This window comes from Micromys minutus (genome assembly GCF_963924665.1).
Source record: "Micromys minutus genome assembly, chromosome: 11".
Classification (NCBI taxonomy): Eukaryota; Metazoa; Chordata; class Mammalia; order Rodentia; family Muridae; genus Micromys; species Micromys minutus.
The window spans coordinates 42,861,884-42,882,326 of NC_137980.1; the positions used below are offsets into that span (position 1 = coordinate 42,861,884).

At 51.4% G+C, this 20,443-nt stretch overlaps 1 protein-coding gene across 6 annotated transcripts; it reads left to right on the plus strand.

Annotated features, from left to right (window-relative positions):
* The first annotated feature begins 1,002 nt into the window (after window positions 1–1,002).
* ZNF335 (zinc finger protein 335) lies at window positions 1,003–20,362 on the plus strand. 6 transcript variants are annotated; one of them, XM_080925082.1, is made up of 28 exons: window positions 1,003–1,387; window positions 2,026–2,276; window positions 3,439–3,676; window positions 4,564–4,641; window positions 4,833–5,132; window positions 5,210–5,350; window positions 7,406–7,552; window positions 9,536–9,776; window positions 9,880–10,057; window positions 10,719–10,831; window positions 11,442–11,460; window positions 11,585–11,701; window positions 11,785–11,861; window positions 11,941–12,101; window positions 12,490–12,719; window positions 13,814–13,907; window positions 14,010–14,104; window positions 15,833–16,092; window positions 17,131–17,242; window positions 17,321–17,695; window positions 18,375–18,517; window positions 18,603–18,745; window positions 18,875–18,978; window positions 19,263–19,337; window positions 19,444–19,527; window positions 19,608–19,673; window positions 19,753–19,834; window positions 19,924–20,186. In XM_080925082.1, exons 2-28 carry the CDS (start codon window positions 2,076–2,078, stop codon window positions 20,049–20,051), a joined length of 4,002 nt encoding a protein of 1,333 aa, XP_080781208.1. In that variant the 5' UTR covers window positions 1,003–1,387; window positions 2,026–2,075; the 3' UTR covers window positions 20,052–20,186. The 6 variants fall into 6 exon arrangements, with proteins under 6 accessions (XP_080781208.1, XP_080781207.1, XP_080781205.1 ...); XM_080925081.1 differs by having other exon boundaries at window positions 17,131–17,695; XM_080925079.1 differs by having other exon boundaries at window positions 17,131–17,695; window positions 19,753–20,362.
* The last annotated feature ends 81 nt before the right edge of the window (window positions 20,363–20,443 follow it).

Below are 20,443 nucleotides of genomic sequence, written 5' to 3' on the forward strand. Positions count from 1 at the left end.
TCCCTCAGATATTTTGCTAATAACAACAATTAAAAGCAAACAAACAAAAGCCCCCAAAAACTCCAATATCTTAGATATATTTCTATTGCTATGAAGAGACCCCATAACCCATTTCTTTCTTTTATAAATTGCCTTGGTTTCTGCCACCACTCCCTGGCTCTTTCCTTTCTTTCTTTTTTGTTTGTTTTTGTTTTTGCTCTTAGATAGGATCTTTCTATATAGCCTGAAACTATGTAGAGCAGGTTGGCCTCAAATCTGCCTGCCTCTGCCTCCCAAGTGCTAAGACTTAAAGGCGTGCACCACCACTGCCCGGCTTTAAGCATTTATTTATTTTACATCTATGGGGGCACACATGCTACAAAAAGCGTGTGGGGGTGGGAGGACAGCCTGGAAGAAACTGTTCTCTCCTTTACCATGTGGATTCTGGGAAAGACTCACTATGTAGCCCCAGCTGGTCTATGTGAACTCAAGTGAGGTTAATCTGCCTCTCTCAGAATGTTGGATTAAAAGCATGAGCCACCACACTGGGCCCAGGAATTGCAGGCTTCTAAAAATACCTAACACTGCGTGTGTACGCACGTGCGCGAGTGTGTAGGCTAGGAATCGAACCCAGGGCCTCATGTTTGCCACTGAACTAATTCCTCAGCTTCTGAACAAATCTACACTATCTACAATGACCAGAGAGCAGCTGGGTGTTTGAACCTCCAGTCCTAAGAACGTTAAGAAATACAGCTCGAAGTGCACCACGGTCCAAGCATTAACTTTTCTCCAAAACTCCCTGACCTCTGCCATTACCCCCAGCCTTTCTTGTCCTCAGATCTTGGTTTTCCCATCCGTATATGCTCCCTCCCCACGGCACAGCAAACCTAACCCGGGAGGACCCGATAGGGCTCGAGTGGAGCTTTATAGGTGAAAAGCCAGGAAAATAACTGATATCTCCTCCCCTCTGGACACCTTTAAGCCATCCGAGGCTGCTACGGTTCCCTAAGCGACCCCTGAAGGTGTGGCTAGACGCTGGGAGCCACGCCCACAGGAACCCGGCGCCTCCGCCGCGCCTCCTCCTGCGAGCCTTGGATGAGACATGCGTGACGTCACTCCACTTCCCGTGTAGCCATCCGCCACAAGAAAAAGTAGTTCCCGGCTCCGGCTGACCCCAGCCTCAACACTATGCAGCACATAAACTTCTAGAGTCCCTCTGGACCAGGCGACGGTTCTGAGTCCTCTGAGAGACCTTCTGAAACTCCGCAAATCTCTCTTTCCCCGGGGGGCGGCGGAGGAAGTAGTTCCGGTTCGAGGGAGGCTGATGGGTTCCTCCGCGACGGGGGTGAGAGGATGGCGACCTCGTCGATGCCGGAGTCGGAGAGCGACACAGCAGCCAGAGGCTCAGGTAAGAGACTGCCGGAGGCAGGCTGCCTCACTGCACACTGCTGTGCATCGAGGCTCTACCGCGGGGCTGCCGGGTGGCGAGCTCCCGGGCCGGCGGGGCTGTCCGAACAGGGCCCCGGGGTCCCAGGCCCTTTAGCCGCTCTCGCATTTGCCTGAGCGGAAACCCAGCGCCGCCACAAGATGGCGTCGGGCCTGGAGCTCAGGCAGCGCCGGGGACAGCCCCGAGTCACCAGGCCCCGCGACCGTCGCTGTCAGCCCCCTCCACAGGGGAGCCCGGGGAGGGGGAGCGAACCACTGACCCCGGGGGCCTGCGGGCTGTACCACTGGTTCCTCATCCGAGGGGACGCGAGGTCCGGAGGGCTGAACCGCTGTGTCCTCCCAGGGTCGATTCACGCCTCTGGGAGGAGCAAAGGGCCTTGATCAGCCACCAGGACCACCCTTCCTAGAGGGGCCCTACCCTGAGAGTCAGAAGTCCCTGTTCCTTTCTGGAAGGTTCCCTTTCCAGGAAACCCCGCCCCGTCTAGTCGGATGCTCAGTTTTTGCATCTGCGGGATGGGCACACCGGTGCTGTGTGGGTGCTGTTTGACCGGGTCCAAAAGGTGGACCACTTGTTGCAACCATGGTCGTCTCATCCGGCAGAGTGAAAGCCCCATACCCTGCGCTACGCTGTCAGTCGGTCCCCGGAACCAATGGAGGAGAACGAGGTGGAGAGCAGTAGCGACGCGGCCCCTCGGCCTGGCCAGCCGGAGGAGCCTTCAGAGAGTGGCCTGGGTGTGGGCACTTCGGAAGCTGTGTCCGCGGACAGCAGCGACTCTGCGCCCGCCCCAGGATTAACGGAGGCCGACGACTCTGGTGTGGGGCAGAGCTCAGACAGTGGCGGCCGCGCTGTGGTAGGGATCAGTCTGGATGGTGTGGGCTGGGGGACCGTAAGCAAAGCTTACTTGTAGAAAAGAATTGTTTTTGAGGCAGACGCCATGCCATGCCAAACTGCTACGGTAGGTTTTGTCGTTTGACAAGCCTCGTAGTTAAGAGACATATGTAAACCACTTGTTTCCAAGAATCTGCAGAAAGGGAAACTGAGGCAGAACATGACTACAGAGCCAGAATTCATTATTCGCTGTCTTACCCAGAGCCCTCAGGCTTCGTGAGCCTTTTCTGGCTCACATATTGATCCTTCTTAGTTACCCTAGTCTTTCCATCTGTCAATTGGAATGAAAGGACCTGGTTCTATAGGTTCTCTAGGCTGTAAGGGGAAACACTGAGCCATCTCTTCCTGATTTGATGATTTGAGCAGGCTACCCAGGTTTTAGCCCTTACATCCTCCGTTAAGTGAGAGTTATTATGTCTGGCAACTTCATGAGTAATTTTGGGAGATAGGGGTTGTATCTGGGCTCCACTTGATGGAGATAAGAGGCCCTGGATGTGAGTTTGGGGGTTCATCATATCAGCAGAAGTGGGCCTACTCTGAGTTTTCGTGTGCTAAGTTACAGAGTTACTGCTAGGGATAGGACAGGTATGGTCCGCGTCCTCACAGAGAACACAGCCTGGTGTGGAAATCATTGAGATGCCAGGGTGGGTGGGATTGGGCTGAGGAACTGGGTCTGTAGGAATGCTGCTCTTAGTGTAGACCCAACCTGTCATCATTCCAGTGTAATGAGGTGACAAAGTCTCGGCAGAGTGCTCCAGGAGAAAGGGCCTAATAAGGTCTAGCTTGCCCTCTAAAAGGGGCAGTGCCTAAATGGTTGTGAGAGGGCTGGATGTAGACTCTGGGTGACCATGGAAGAGTTTGCAGCAGAGGGAGTGATCGATGCCAAGGCCCAGTAACAGTTGTCCCTCCTGGCTGTGGTGTGTGGTCTAGAGAGATTCTTCTAACCCTGGGGTAGCACCTGAATACACCCATGGGCTCTAGAGCTCTCACTGACTGGAGAGCTCTCCTAGTCCTCTGTGGGGTTGAAATATGGTGGCTTTGTTTGTTGTTTCTTGGGTATCCACAGGCTGCTCTGTCCTGCCCCACCCCTGGCTCCTGAACTGCCCTCTGCTTCCTACTCCTAGGAGGAGGTATCCGAGAGCATTTCAACAGACCCCTTGCCTCATGGCTACCTCCCTGATTCATCTTCTGTGTCCCGGGGACCAGTGGCAGAGGTGCCAGGTGGCCCCCCAGCCCTGGTGCATTCCAGTGCTCTCCCAGACCCCAGCATGCTGGTGTCTGACTGCACAGCTTCCTCTTCAGACCTAGGCTCCGCCATTGACAAGATCATTGAGTCTACCATTGGCCCAGACCTCATCCAGAGTGAGTAGGGAGAGGGTGTGGCCCTGTAGAACCCAACAGCCAGCTGTGTGAATGAATGAATGAATGAAGATTAATTACTTTACTGAGGAATGTGTAAGGGAAACTTAGAACTGTTTCCTAGTGGTAAACAACACAAGAATCAAATAAGGGAGAGTTGTAGCTGAGGGCCAGTAAGATGGCTCAGCTGGAAATAGTGCTTGCCAGGCAGACCTAGTAACTGCTGCTGAACCCACGTAACAGTGGAATGAAAGAACCGACTCCCAAAGTTGTCATTTGACTTCCACACGCATGCCCGTAGACACACATGAAGTACATGCAACAGTAGCTAATTTTAAGAAGTAGAAGCAGTTGTATCTAGCTTTGTGCTAGGGGCGGTTATAAACACTTAACACATAGAAGGTGGCAGATCTTCTAGTGACCTCCAGAGGAGATGGCTGCCATTAACCTAGTCCGTGTGAGAATTATAAGGCACAGAGAGAGACACCAAAAAAATGACTTACCCAGTGACACTGTTAAGTAGAGGGTGCTCTGGGCAGTAAGCCAAGACAGGTGACCGACCCCTGAGTTCAAGCTGCTGGGTCTCTATGAGTAGTGACTTGCATAGAAGCACCAGCATCCCACAAAGCTCTGGCATAGTCTGAGAAGCATTCGGAGAAGGGTGCCTGCAGGATCTCTGTCCTGAGGAAGTTTAAAGAGGATAGAGGACCAGTAGGACCACTTTGTCAAAGACCAGGCAGCCAGGGTAGCTCTGATATCCTGGTGACTGGGCTAGCACATCACCTACACCCCACCTTGTACCATCCTGCAGTGGATGTACCCAGGGTCCAAGGGTATGGGCCTGTTGCCAGGGTCCCTCTGAGAGTGTCACCCTCCACCTTCTCTATCAGGCTGCATCACTGTGACCAGTGGTGAAGAGGGAGGCGCTGAGACCACACAGTACTTGATTCTGCAGGGCCCAGATGATGGTATGAATCCTGTCCCTAGTTCCCGGGAGCTATAATGGATGGGGGCAGAAGACAAGACTCCATATGACCCTGGAGGGTTAGCAGTTATCCTGGCTGCTGACAAGATGGCCTCTGGGAAATTTGGACCTGCCCGTGAAGAATAGCTGAGGCTCATGGCCAGTCTTGCCTTCTGTTTTCTCTCCTGTCCTCAGGTGCTCCCATGGCATCATCATTGTCTACTGCCACCTTGGCCAACAGTCTGGCTGCCATTGAAGCCCTGGCTGATGGTCCCACATCCACATGCCTAGAGCCTCCAGAGCAGCTGCAGGTAGAGCCCAGCTCTCTAGCACAGCCACCCCCAGCACCTGTCACGGAGGAGCTGGACCTACAGAGCCTGGAGGCCATGATGGAGGTGGTGGTTGTGGAGCAGTTCAGGTGCAAGATGTGCCAGTACCGGAGCAGCACCAAGGCGACCTTGCTCCGCCACATGCGGGAGCGGCACTTCCGTCCAGGTGCGTCCGGAGCCGCCGCTGGGCCCGATGGGGCAGGACACAACCAGACATGGCAGCTTGTTTCGTTCTCTCAGCAGTGCTAGCAGCAGCAGCAGCAGCTGGTAAAAGGGGACGTGCTCGGAAGTGGGGCATTTCCACCAAGACTGCAGAGGAGGAAGGGCCGGAGGAGGAGGAGGAGGACGACATTGTGGATGCTGGGGCAATTGATGATCTGGAGGGTAAGGCAGCTTACCACTCAACCTCTGTCCCCACATTCATCTGTAAAGACAGAGAACTACACCAGTGCCACCCAGGAGAGGGGAAGCTGTGGAGCAGGCAGAACCACAGAAGAAACAGTGCCAGCAAAAATACTTCTGCACTTTTCATAGCTCCATTACTTAGTATCTAAAATCATTCTGTGTGTGCACAGGAAAACTTAGTAAAGCTGGGCGTGTTGGCGAGTGCCAATAGTCCCAGCACTGGGGAGGTAGAGGCAGTAGGATCAGGAGCTCGTCGTCACTTTAACTACATAATTTGAGGCCAACCTAAATGAGACCTCAGTTCAACCCAAAACAAAAATATTTCACTTTTTTCTTATGTGTTGTGCATGGGTGCATATGCAGCCAGAGGTGATGTCAAACGTCTTGCACAATTGCTCTCTGCCTTACTTTTTGAGGCAGGGTTTCTTGCTGTACCTAGAGCTTGCTGATTCTGCTAGACAGCTATCCAAGAAGCTCCTGGGACCCTCCTGTCTCTCCAGTGTTGGGGCTGCTGCCATGCTCTGCTTTTGGACATGGGTTCTGGGAGGTTGAACTCAGGTCCTCATGTTTCACACCAAGTATTTCATTGACAGAGCTGCATCCCTGACCCCTTGATTCACTCCCAAGTTTTTGTTGTTCTAATTATGTGTATGCCTATGTATGGATATGTGCATTGTTGGCTGCAATACCTATGGAGGCCAGAGGAGGGTGCTGTTTGCCTGCAGCTAACCTTATAGGCAGTAGGGGCTGTTCCACATGAGTGCTGGAAACTGAACTTGGCTTCTCTGCAAAAGCAGCAAATGAGCTATCTCTCCAGTTTCTTTTTTTTCCCCTAACTTTTTGAGTGGAATTTCCCTGTGTGTAGCCCTTGGTGGTCTCAGATGTATGTTCCTCCTCCTGAATGTTTGGATTATAGGTGTGTGCCACTGTAACTGGTTCACTTTTCTCCCTAAACTTTATGAGATCTAATGTGCATTTTTGTTTCAGGATGTTTGAACCTGATTCTAGTTAGGGTGTGACTCAGCCCATAGCACACACCACTAATCTCTCTGGCTGGAATACCAACATGCCCTCAGTACACATCTTTAATCCCAGACAATGAAGGTAGAGTTAGTTGATGGAAGGAAGCACCATGCTTGAAAGTCTAATGGAGTGCCAAACAAAGTGACAACTAATGAGAAAGATTTGACAGAATAGGATCTGCCCAACTCTTATGAGGAGAGGGAAGCTGCTTAAGGGAAAGACAGACATACATACAGTAGGGTACAGTGGAGTTGGTGGTGAGCAGTGGAGCAGCACAGAGGGAGAAGGGCAGGTGTACTGGGAGAGCTTTACAGAGACAGACTGAAGACAACAAACTAGACTTGGATAAAGACAGAATGGGAAAGGAAAAGCCAGAAGATTAGAAAAGGTTCCTAGAGTTAATTTGAGGCAAAGCAGAGAAATTCAGAGGCCAAGAGAAAAGCCATATTGAATAAGTCAGCTGGCTTTTGAGCCAGAAGAGCTGAGTTAACAAGCCAGCCAGAGTTCAGAAAGAACTAGATAGAAGGGAGCTTATTCAGCAGCAAGACTTGGAGGCAGAAAAATGTTCTAGGCCTAGAGTAGATTGTATGGCGTCCAGAAGCTTCTAGGACTCTGCCTAGGTGAGCAGATGGAAGTACAAGCTTCTCAGACAACAGTCTTAACAGAATAAAAATAAGTTTTTCTTAGTTGGACTGAGTTCATTTTACTATTCAATGGTTATGCATGGTGGTTGTTTGCCTGGTGGGACAGCTCAGTCTAGGAGTTTGTCGACTGGCTCGAGTGGCTTTAGAACAGATACCTTTTGGTGCTTCTGGTTGAGGTGAGCTGTTGGCAGATCATTGAAAGGAAGGATAGTCAGTCCCCTGTGAGGGAAGGTGCAGAGGGCCTCGTAGGAACACCCTTACTGGTGGAGAGAAGTGCACACTGATGGACAGAGCAGTGGGTGTCAGCAGGGTAAGGGGTCAGGGCTAGAAGTGTTGGTCTATACACTCTCCTCTACTGTTGCCACAGAGGACAGTGACTACAATCCGGCTGAGGACGAGCCCCGGGGCCGGCAGCTTCGGCTCCAGCGTTCCACACCCAGTACCCCGAGACCTAGACGGAGGCCTGGCCGGCCCCGAAAGTTGCCTCGCCTGGAGACCTCAGACCTCCATGATAGTAAGATTTGATCATGGGACAAGCTGTATGTGTGGGTGACGTGTGACTCTGCTGTCTGATGCTTAGGTGCTCCACAAAGCACCCATTCTAGCCACTGGCTGCAGGCTTCCCAAGAAAGGAGCCTTCCTGTCTCCAACTAGAGAAACCTAGCCTCAGTGACTATGCAGGCTTTTGGAGATGCCTTCTAGTGACAAATTGTCACAGTGAGAAAAGAGGTTGACCCTTTCTAACTGAACAAGTAAAAGCTTAAAATGGTACTAAAATGAGGAGAGGAGCTGGTGGTTGAGTGGTCTGCGAGGCACTGTGGTCAGAGCATTGCAGTGGGACAGGAGTGGCTCAGCATGACGTGAGAACGAGCTCTATCACGGACTAGCTCTGACTGGAGCATGCCGCTTTGGATCTCTTGTTTATGCGTGGAGGGGTGACAGCATTTGCTTGTGTGGTGGCCACTGTGTATGCAGCAGCATTTGGAGGTAGAGTCTGTAGTCTCTCCAGAAGAACTGTTGTGTACAGAAAAGTAAATATGCCCCACACAGGCCATGGCCCATGAAGAGAATGATGGCATTGTTTAGGGGACCAAGGAAATGATTCAGTGGGTGAGAGAATTTGCTGTGAAAGCGTACCCTGAGTTCAAACCCCAGCACCGCAGGGAAACTTGGGATGGCTCTGTGTGTCTGTGTTCCCAGCATTGGGCTGCAGAAACAGAGTGATCCTGGAAGTTCATTGGCCATCAAGCCTAGCCAAGATACGGAGCTACAGGTTTGGTGGGATGCCCTGTCTCAGTGAATAAGTCAGAGGGAGGAGTACTTTTGCTGGTATAAAAGCTGTTAAATGTATCCCCACCTCCACACACATGTACATACACACACAGGAGACACTATGTCCAATCTGTCTCATTCTTAGTTTTTTAAAAAATAGTTTGTATTTTTGTGTGTGTGTATGAGCATGCCACAGCATGTGCAGGTCAGAGGACAACCTACAAGAGTTGGTTCTCTCCTTTGCCCTGTGGGCGCTGGTGATTGAACTCGGTGGGCAGGCTTGGCTGCAGAGGACTGTTCATTCACTAAGCCTTCACACTGGCTCTGTTCTGTCTGCCTGTCTGTCTGTTTTGTTGTGGTAGTTTTCTGAGCCACGGTCTCATGTAGTTCTGGCAGGCCTGGAACTCACATAGAAAGATCCACCTGCCTACCTGCTAAATTCTGAGACTAAAGGTATAAAGGTATGTTGCACACTAGTGGACGTCACTCATAATATTTAAAGTAGGATTTTGTTTGTTGATAGTGCTAGTGATTGAAGTAGGTCTTGTGGGTTTGTTTTTGTCTGTTATTTTTACATGCTTGCGTGTTTTGTCTGTATGTACGCAGTGTCTGTAGAGGCATCAGATCCCCTGAAACTGGAGTTATAGACTGCTGTGAGCTGCCTTGTGGATACAGGGAATTGAACCTAAGTCCTCTAAAAGAGCAACCAGTGCTCTTAACCATAGAGCCATCTTTCCAGCCCTTTAGATAGTATTTTAAACACTGTTTGAAAAGCTATCACATTCAGATTAGACTTCAAAGAGTTTGTAAGCTGTCCATGGAAGTCCTCTTGCCTCGGACCCTCCCTTGGGTCACCAGGCTCTCAAGGGTGTGCCAGTGTCAAAGACACTGTTGTCTCAGGAATCCACAGTATCCCTGTGGGGTTAGATTAGTCTGCAGATGGGACAGATGAGACTCAGGGAGGGGAGGGCTTTCACCTGAGAATGCACGGCCACTCACAGAGGGTGCTGAATCTAGAACTAGCTGTTGGAGCTGCTGCTGAGACACTCTCCCATTCAGTCTTGCTGCGCTGAGTAGGTCAGGTCAGAAGCAGTGTGGAATTTGTACTGCCCTCTGACCATGGGCTGACTGTGTGTGATCTGATGTCATCAGTGGTTAGTCTGGGGGCTGACTGGTCTCTAGTCCTAGAATGTGTGGCTGATTGTGTTCTTTGTGTCCATGACAGATGTAGGAGAGCCTCTAGTGAGTTCCCAGAGCACACAGAGCCCTCCAGAGCTACAGGATCTCGAGGCTCCCAGCTCCTCGGATCTGAGGGCCCTGGGCAAGGTGGGGAGGGGCCTGGTGGAATCCAGTGTGAGCCAGTCAGATGCTGAGAACGCAGCCCCGTCTTGCCAGGATGATGCTGACGCCCCACCCCGTCGCCGAGGAAGGCCTTCCAGGCGGTTCCTAGGGAAGAAATACCGAAAGTAAGTGGAATAGAGCATAGGTGAGCTTGATGGGCGGGTGTGGGTGGGTGGGAGTGCTCCCTGAGCCTGCAGCCCAGCCCTTGCCTCCACCCATTCCTGGCAGGTACTACTATAAGTCGCCCAAGCCACTGCTCAGGCCTTATCTGTGCCGAATATGTGGCTCTCGCTTCCTGTCCCACGAAGACCTTCGCTTCCATGTCAACTCCCACGAGGCTGGTGACCCACAGCTCTTCAAGTGCCTGCAGTGCAGCTACCGCTCCCGCCGCTGGTCCTCGCTGAAGGTGTGAGGCTCGGGGGCTCCCAGGGCTGGAAGGACCACCCAGGAGTAGAGCGCTTACACACTCTAGTCATGTAGCTTGTGAAGGATGCTGGGACATGGGACCCTGAGGAGGGCTGCCACGGGTGTCCAGTGAGGGACACGTCTCCTTTAAGGGTGCAACTTTACATTAGGGAAAATGTAGACATACTTATTCTAACAGCACAATTAGCCTGTGAGTGGTTTCTTCACAGTGAATCCTTCCAGCAGGTGGCAGTGTTAGGGTTCCTTTCATCTTACCTGAAAGGTGTGGCCAGTTGTACCAATTACTGTGGAGGACTGTGATTTGGCTGCATGGTGGTGTGTAGGCGCATCCTGCAGGCCATGGTGGACAGGCCTAGAGTTGTGTCTGGGCTCCTTAGGGGACTGTTCCATAGTACCAAAGTAAAGGCATGGGCTACATTGGCACAGTGCCCAGCTTCAAGTTATATTATGGCACGGTCCCTACACTCTGAATGTTTATTTCCTTTTTGGTCCGATGGGAAGCCAGCAACAGAGCTGGCACAGTAAATACTCTCTGGAGAGGATTCCTAGCTGTGCTGCAGACTCTGCTGTCCACATTTAAACAGGTGGGAACAAGGAGAAGGGTGGGAAGCTGAGGCTCCAGTGCTGTCTGTCTCTCACAGGAGCACATGTTCAACCATGTGGGCAGCAAGCCCTACAAGTGTGACGAATGCAGCTACACCAGTGTCTACCGCAAGGATGTTATTCGGCACGCGGCTGTGCACAGCCAGGACCGGTCAGTGAGTAGATCATGGGCAGTGGAGGGTAGACAGAACACGTGGCCTAAAGCACGATAGGTCCTATGTACGACACCCACTCTGGGCCTGGGTTGTTCATATGGTATTAGAAATACTCAGAGTCCTGGTGAATCATCCCTAATATTTGTCCCAGAATCCTTAGAGCCAGGGCCTTGAGGTTCAGGCTCTTCCTTAATCTGGGAAATGAAGACAGTGTTGAGGAGTCTGAGGGACATTGTATGACTGCAGGGGTTTGGTCAGAAGGCCTTACGGTCAGCTGCAGCTTCCCCCTCCCCATTGCTGAGTGCAGATCAGGGGAAGGAGTTGTGTTGCCAGCTAGGATACTGGTCACCAGGTTGAAGCCTATTCCCCAGGGCTTTTTCCTGTGGACCTTTTTTGAGCCTAGAGTGTAGTGTCCCGAGAATGGAGAGAAGACCCTTGTCCCAGATCAGATCAGAGCAGTCACCTGTGGAGACTTAGTGTTCTCCGCAGAGGACACCAGCTGGTTTTCCATGTGGAGAAGAGAGGGAATGGGTAATGAATGGTGATCAGACCTGAGACCGGGTGGCCCATGGGGAACCTGTGGTATAATGCTTTCTTCTTTCCTAGAAAGAAGAGGCCGGATCCGGTGAGTGTGGGGCCCTGGCCTGTGAAGAGCCCTGAACTGCTGATGGTTGGTGGGTGGGACAGGAAGTGATCACTCCTGCTGTTTTCCCTCTTTCTCCCTCTGACCTCTCATTATACCTTCCCAGACCCCAAAGCTGAGCTCTTTCCCTTGCCCAGTGTGTGGCCGTGTGTACCCCATGCAGAAGAGACTGACACAGCACATGAAGACTCACAGCACTGAGAAGCCCCACATGTGTGATAAGGTGGGTGGCCCAGACAGAGCTGTGGCTAGAGGCAGGGCCTTCTCTGGGCCATCCCCATCTAATTCCACCTTTCCCACCCTCAGTGTGGAAAGTCCTTTAAGAAGCGCTATACCTTCAAAATGCACCTGCTCACGCATATCCAGGCTGTTGCCAACCGCAGGTATGTCCCCACTAGAGGCCCATGGGTCAGGGAGAAATCCTTTATGTTTCTGAGCTCACCTCCTTCAAATTGCCTCCAGATTCAAGTGTGAGTTCTGCGAATTTGTTTGTGAGGACAAGAAGGCACTGTTGAACCACCAGCTGTCCCACGTTAGCGACAAGCCCTTCAAATGCAGCTTTTGTCCCTATCGCACCTTCCGTGAAGACTTCCTGCTATCTCATGTGGCTGTCAAGCACACAGGTCAGCCAGCCCTTCAGTCCCTATGCCCTCGTCAGAGCTCAGCTCTGTTCCTCTCCACAGTCCAAGCCACAGATAAACTTTTCCTTATGCTGTAAAGGGACTCCTGTGCTATTCTCTGTCCTGAGCCCAGTGCCAGAAGCTTGCTTTCTGACTTAGTTACGAAAGAGGGACATAGGAGGTAGCTACTTAGTTAGAAAGGTGACCTTGAGAATAAACCCTGGTAGGAAGGCTGAATATGGAAGTAGCCCTGATCCTTTCTGCTCTAATCCACCAGAGTGGACAGTAATGTTTGTCCAAGCACGGCAATGACTTGCTGCTAGGGAGCCCTGGCACCGGAGATGGCCTCCTGAAGGGCTGTGTGGGTGCAAGCACTTCCCTGTGCCCATAGGAGCCAAGCCCTTTGCCTGTGAGTACTGCCACTTCAGCACTCGCCATAAGAAGAACCTTCGCTTGCATGTACGATGCCGACATGCCAACAGCTTTGAAGAGTGGGGACGGCGCCACCCTGAGGAGCCTCCGTCCCGCCGCCGCCCCTTCTTCTCCCTGCAGCAGATAGAAGAGCTGAAGCAGCAGCACGGTGCGGCCCCTGGCCCTCCCCTCAGCTCAGCCGAACCCGAGGTAGGTGGCACACAGCACGCGCAGTGGGAACAGGTGCTGTGTCTCCTTTGCGCATTGTAGTCCAGCGGGATGACCTCTGCCTCTCCGCTGTTGTAGACACTAACCTAGTTGTGCTGCTTTTCTCAGCTTAGAAGGGGTAGCCTTTCCAGCGCCAGTCTAGACAGACACACCCACAGCAGCAGCTCACACACCTACAGCAGCTTGTTACTCTTAGATGTGAAACCATTGAAAAACTCGGCGGTCCTCAACTGCTGTGTCCCCAACATGAGTATTTTTGCACAGTATTGGAGGATCTGATGCTGATGCTGGTCTTTGTGGTTATCCTCATGTCCAGCATAGCTGCAGGAACATCTTCCTAGCTACATTCCAGAACAGAAGCGAAAGGAAGGGCTGAGAAATGGTTAAAAAAAAAAAAAAAAAAAGACGCTTGCTGTCATCTACACATGTGTTCCTCAGAAATTACTGGAAATACCTGCTTAGTTGAGCACTTTGGAAAGAGTCATGACTGAGACGGAAAAGTGTAGTCTTGTCAATGTGTGTGCTGCCCTCCCTAATGAAACTAAGACACTGACAAGAAAGAAGGTGAAGGTGTATGTGAGGTGCCTTGGCAAGTTAGGGTGTTTGGCGCCAAGCCTCATGATGTGATTTGGGGTCCTATATGGTAGAAATGGAACTTTGACTCCCCAGAGTTGTTCTCTGACATCCATATGTGTGCTATGGCGTTCATGTGACTATACACATACACACACCACATACATACAAAGTAAAATGTACTTTAAAATTAAGGGAGGCTGGATTGGACTTGGTAAGCAGACTTGGGATGAGCAGCTAGTATTCTATCATGGGAGCTCCCAGTGGCCCTGGGAAGATGACCACAACTCAATTCATGGGCTCTGGAGTTGGCAGTCTTAGGTTCAAGTTCCAGCCCTTCACTTTTCTGATCCTCACCATTCCATTAAGCACTGAACTGGTAAATACCTTTCAAAATAGTAGGTGACATAAACAAGGGACTGGGAGGAAATGAAGACATCAGATGTACTTGGGAAAAGTACTTCTGGCTAGACCTCTTAGGCTCCACCTATTCCCTTCCTCAGGCCCCCCAAGAACCAGCACCTTTCCAGTCACCTGAGACTCCCCCAATACTCTGTCCTGATGCCTTAGGTGGTGCCACAATCATCTACCAACAAGGTGAGCCTTGAAGAAGGCAGGGTTAAGGTAGGAACATGACATGGGTGGCATTGGGTGCCAGGTGTCCAGCCTGTTCTCAAGCTCAGGTTCCACCCAACCTAGGAGCTGAGGAGTCCACTGCAATGGCCACTCAGACAGCCTTGGATCTACTGTTGAACATGAGTGCCCAACGAGAGCTGGGGGCCACAGCCTTGCAGGTAAGTACCCAGGATTTCCCCATGCCCAATTATTGAACATCAGCTCCTCTGTTGGTCATGCAGTAAAGGAAAGTAGTGACTCCAGCCTACCCTGTCAGAGACAGATCACCCTAAACTTGAAGGAATGAGCTCTGTAGGCCACAGTGGGCAGTCTTTCCTAGTGTACTCTCTGGTTATTAGTGACCGTTTGTCTTAGGCACTCTTCTGTTGCTGTGAAGAGACTAATTCCATGAACTGAGTAGTAGCTGAAAGCTATATCCTGATCTTAGAGAATCAAAAGAGACTGAGTCTGGCATGGGCTTTTGAGACCATAAAGCCCATCCCCAGTGACACACTTCCTCCAACAAGACCACACTACTAATCACTACTAATCTTTCAAAGAGTTCCACTCAGTGGTGGCTAAGTCTATGGGGATCATTCTCATTCAGATCACCTAACAACTGCTGTGTATAGCTCTCATGCTCTCCTTCAGCTTGGTTTCTCACTGTCTACCATTCCTGTGAGCTCTGTGGGGAGCTAAAGCAACTTCTTTCTGTATACCACAGTCCCGGGGCTTTGTCTGATCCAGAGGCAAGGCCAGAGCTCTCTCTTGGCTCCTAGCAGCCTTGACACCATCTCATGCCACACACATCTCCTCCTAGTTTGCCATCTTTCCTCCAAGTGTTCAACCTAACCCATCTTGGAAGCATAGTTTTGTTTAGGTGCAAGCCAACACCTAGATGTTCCTTTAATAGGTCCACTGCTCTAGCATCAGTGATCTGCTGTGCAGGATGTGATGCACAGCTTGTCCACTGTGCGCACGTTCTTCATACCATTGTGTGTCTCAAGAAGGATGGAGGCATCGTTTACGATCCTACTTTATAATTCTGTTAATACAGTACAGGGCTAGACATCCGTCCGCAGGCTCAGTCTGAATCTCCTATTTGCTTCCTGCTCTTTTCTATAAGTTGCTAGTCTTTTGTTACTGCTTTGCAAAAGCATATTCTTTGAATATGAACGATGTCTACCTCATGTAATTATGATATTGTCCCCCCAGTGTTCTGTTCTCTCCTTTAATATCATGGTTTCTTTTGGTTGGTCATAGTTACAAAAATCCTATGTACATTTTGGTGTTTTGAGAACATGGTTCATGTAGCCTTAAATGCCTCAAGTGGCTTTAAACTCTGGTCCTAGTGCTTCTGCCTGTGTGCTGGAGTTACAGATACGTATGTTTTGCCACATCTGGCTATGGGCTTTCTCAATGGTTTTTCATTTGGCTCTCTACCTCAGAGTGTCCTGGTCACAGTGCTGATATTTGGGGCCTTGTGGTGGAGGTCACTCTATTTTGTGAGGTGTTTAGTAGCATCCCTGGTCATAGCAGCACATGACAGTATCATTCTCCATACCTAGAAGGTTGGCAAATACTGCTAGATACTCCCTCCCCAGTCCATTCTTGCCCATCTGTCTGCAGTCGCCAAGTGTGCTTTGCAGTGCCACCGTGTGTGTGTGTGTGTGTGTGTGTGTGTGTGTGTGTGTGTGTGTGTGTGTGTCCTGGAACTTAATATGTAGGCCACGCCGGTATGAATCTCAGATCTGCCTATTTCTGCCTTTGAGTGCTGGGGGGGAAAGGTGTGTTTTAGGAAGTCCTTGGGATGTGTGAGAGGTGACAGCAGAGGCTCTGGTAGGACAGTGAGCTTTAAGGCCCCAAGAAGGACTTTGTTCCAGAAGTGCCTGTTGGTATCATTGCAGGTGGCTGTGGTGAAGTCAGAGGGCATGGAAGCAGAGTTGACATCTACTGGTCGGCAGCCTTCCCCTGAAGACACCACTCCACAGGTGGTGACACTTCATATGGCAGAGTCGGGGAGCAGTGTGGCAGCTGAGAGCCAGCTAGGTCCATCTGATCTACAGCAGATTGCCCTGCCATCCGGGCCATTTAGTGGGACCAGCTACAGTGTCATCACAGCACCCCCAATGGAGGAGAGGACATCAGCTTCTGGCCCACCTTACAGGTAACTCCACCCCTTTCAGAAGTCTTTAACAGGGGCTCCCCACTCCAACCCAATTAGCAGGAGGCAGAGTCCTGGTTTGTACAGAGTGACAGGCAAGTAGGAAACTGACCTGTGTAGGGTAGAAGCTGGTATTCTTTGGCCATTAACTATTCTGGGAACTTGGTACTAATGGTCTTGCCTAGCTACCTTCCACAAGATCCAGGTTTTCCCGCTTTTACAAATGAGGTAACAGGCTATTGAGATGAAGCTTTAGATTGTGCTACCTAACCCTATATACCTTCCCTTCCCCTTAAGTGTAGGTGCTTATATGCATCTATGTATATTGTGTGCATCTGTGTGCACCATTGCATGCAGGAGCCTTCAGAGACCAGAAGGCATTGTATCCCCTGGACCTGGTGTTAAAAGTGGTTGTCAGCCACCATGTGGGTACTGGGAACCAATCCAGGGTCCTCTGCAAGAGCAGTCAGTGTTCTTAGGTGCTCTACCATCTTGCACCTCCCCAACCCCCAACTTTTACGACCTGAGCATTTGAACAAGTTTGTGCTCCTTTGTTGACCTGCTGCCTGAACCTGTGCTCGGCCTCTCTCTGCTGCAAATCTGTGACATGTTTCTCCACTCACTGAACTCTTCAGCCATCTGAAGAACTCTGACATGTGCTGTGCTGAGGGTCAGGAGCTTTGAGCCAGCCTCTGGTCAGGTTGGCTTAGCCTGTGCTCTCTCTTCTTGGATGTCTGGTAGCAGATGCATCCTGTTCACTCATTGGCTTGGCCCTTTCCTCCTGTCCCTTTGGCCAGACCTGAACTCCTGGAGTGCTGTCTTCTTCCTATCAAGGGGAATGAGGGTCGCCCTTTAAATATAGTGAATCACTGAGTTCTTGGTAGTCATTTATTTACAAAGAGACAGCTGGGATCCAGGTTTGAGCCTTACATTCACTCAAGACTCCTTGAGTTTGACTGACTGTTGCTTGGAGAGGGATTCTTGTGGCTTTTGATCCTTTTCTAGAACCCTACCTCATGCCTCCATTCTCTGTGTCCTCAGGGAAGATCCTCCAGGGGAGGCAGCCCAGGCTGTGGTTGTAAGTGACACTCTCAAGGAGGCTGGCACCCATTACATCATGGCAGCTGATGGGACCCAGTTGCACCACATTGAGGTGAGCCTTGGGAGTGGCCACCCCACCCAGTGTCCTGCCTCCACCCCTCTTCAGCATCTCATGCTGTCTTTTCTACAGCTAACTGCAGATGGCGCCATCTCCTTCCCAAGCCCAGATACTCTGGCCCCTGGAACCAAGTGGCCCCTGCTACAGTGTGGAGAGCCACCTAGAGATGGTTCTGAAGTTTTGTCTCCAACGAAGACCCACCATATGGGAGGCTCCCAGGGCTCTTCCACCCCACCCCCTGCAGCCAGCCATGCCCTAGGCCTGGTAGTACCCCCCTCCCCACCATCTGTAGCAACTTCATCAACAAAGAAATTCTCCTGCAAGGTGTGCTCAGAGGCCTTCCCTAGCCGGGCAGAGATGGAGAGTCATAAGCGGGCCCATGCTGGGCCTGCTACCTTCAAGTGTCCTGACTGCCCCTTCAGTGCTCGCCAGTGGTCCGAGGTCCGGGTAGGTGTTCTACGCCATGCCTCTACCTTCATTCCTGTGGTCACTCATTTGTATAACAACTCTTTATTGAGTATCTCCTCATGCCTGGTCCTCTGGTCCCCTCTAGGGTCAGAGATGACTCTGCAGGATTCCAGCTTGGGGAGCTGCCTGGTCAGGAAACTAACCAGATATAAAGTGACTAATGCCAGACTGTTCCCGGTGTGAAGGGTGGGAGGAGGAGCTAGGGAGATAACAGGTGACAGTGGAGCCAGACACAGAGGGTGACAATATGAACAAGTGAGGGAGGGCCTGAAGACAGCAGGGCAGCTTCTGATGTGTTTCTTGAGCTGCTTCCACTTGCCAGAGGGTTTCTGGCTTCCAGTACCAACCCAGTGCTGCTTCTTCTGAGCTCTGTACAGGGCCAGGCCTAGAGACCCGCTCTCCAGTGGGAAAGCTAAGGCCCAGTGGAGCAGGACCTAGCCCTAGCATGCAAGAGGTCCCTCCCTAGCACCTCTAAGTTACAAAACAGAGCCACAAACAGAGACACAATTGACAGTTCAGCCAGTGACTTCTGTCTGTGGTAGATCAATCCCTGTCAGGTCCATGCTTTTGGTCCTCACTGGCATGTGGGTTTAGTTTTCATGGAGACTTGTTGCCTTTCATGCTGACTCACTGGTGCCTGGAACTCTACCCTGTTTAGGCTCACATGGCACAACACTCGAGCCTGAGGCCCCACCAGTGCAATCAGTGTAGCTTCGCATCCAAGAACAAGAAGGACCTGAGGCGGCACATGCTAACGCACACTAATGAGAAGCCTTTCTCATGCCACGTCTGTGGGCAGCGGTGAGGCTAGGGATGGCTAAGAACAGGGGACTTCCATGTACACACCTGGTGGAGCTACTTCATGCCAACTCTTCCCTCGTTTCAGTTTCAACAGGAATGGGCACCTCAAATTCCACATCCAGCGGCTACATAGCATCGATGGGAGAAAGACTGGGACGTCGACAGCCCGAGCCCAAGCCCAGACCATCATCCTCAACAGTGAAGAGGAGACACTGGCCACACTGCACAGTGAGCTACCCCTGGGTTACGGAGTAGACTATTTGGGCCCAAAGACTAGAATCACAGCCCAAGGGAACCCCAGGGATGGGTCACTCAAGTTTTCCCTAAACCTCCTAAGTCTTCTTCTTCTCTGCCCAGCTGCCTTCCAGTCTGGTCACGGGGTCCTGGGTACAGAGCGGCTACAGCAAGCACTGAGCCAGGAACACATCATTGTGGCCCAGGAACAGACAGTGACCAATCAGGTAAGATCAAGGTCTGCAACCCCTGCAGAAAGGGTGGGACAGACAGGCAGAGGCTAGAAGGCCTAAAGAGGTAGCTCAGTGGGATAGAAGCGCTTGCACAACCACATAACAAGCCAAGTGTCTGCATGTTATGCTCAAAGAAGGGTGGAGAACAATGCTTGGCATCCTGTTCTAAGTTCCTGGCCTCCATGCCAGATTGGGAACACACATACACACCAAAAACACTTGATATGAGCACACGAGTTCAGTGCAGAACTGAGGCTACTCTGGCTTGGCCTTGTCAGGAGGAAGCTACCTACATCCAGGAAATCACGGCAGATGGCCAAACAGTACAGCATCTAGTGACCTCAGACAACCAGGTAACCTCCTATCCCCTGGGCCACTGTCTATGCCTGTGTCTTCTTTGCTTTCTTACTCAGCTCCCACTAAGTGGAGCCCTATCATCTGCCTCCCCCACTTTCTTAGGTTCAGTATATCATCTCTCAGGATGGTGTCCAGCACTTACTGCCTCAGGAGTACGTTGTGGTCCCTGATGGCCATCATATCCAGGTAGGCCAGGCCTGGAGCAGGGTGGGGTTTAGATGAAGGCTGCAACCTTACAGGATCACTGGCCAGTTTCTTATCTCTAGGTCCAGGAGGGCCAGATCACACACATCCAGTATGAGCAAGGTACCCCATTCCTGCAGGAGTCCCAGGTAGGGTACCTGGAAGATCAGGCAGAGCTGGGGTAGTGAAGCTCCTTTGGGGGCTATTCTTACTGGGCTCTTTCTCTAGATCCAGTATGTACCTGTATCCCCCAGCCAGCAGCTTGTCACCCAGGCTCAGCTTGAAGCTGCAGCACATTCTGCTGTTACAGGTATGGGACTGGACATTGACAGCCAGGAGACTGAAGTGAGGCCTAGCTCTTGGAGCCTCAGGCTTACTATGCTTTTCCCTCTTCGGCAGCGGTGGCTGATGCTGCCATGGCCCAAGCCCAGGGCCTGTTTGGCACTGAGGAGGCAGTGCCGGAACACATTCAACAGCTGCAGCATCAGGGCATCGAATACGACGTCATTACCCTCTCGGATGACTGAGCCTCAAAGGCCCAACGCTGATCGTGGATATCGGGGCCAGCTCTCCTGGAGACTAGGGACTTTCCTGTCCTACTTAGGGCCTCCAGATACTGGACAGTTAGTGTCCCTTGACTCCAAAGGAGCCAGACCTGTGCTCTTGGGGGGCAGCCATAGGCTCCAGCCAGGACATGCTGGGTGCCTCAGCCTGCTGGCAGGCTTTGGGAGAGAAATTTATTTTTGTTTTGATGGACCCACTGGCCCCTGTCTCAATAAAGGGACCAGAGTCCAGCCCTTGCAGCTCTCTTTGTATATGTACTAATAACCTGAACCAGGAAACCAGGCAGAAGTCCCAGCAAGTGGAGGCTACCTGGCTCTACAGCCAGCTAGCCCTACCTTGTAAGAACTGTGATTGC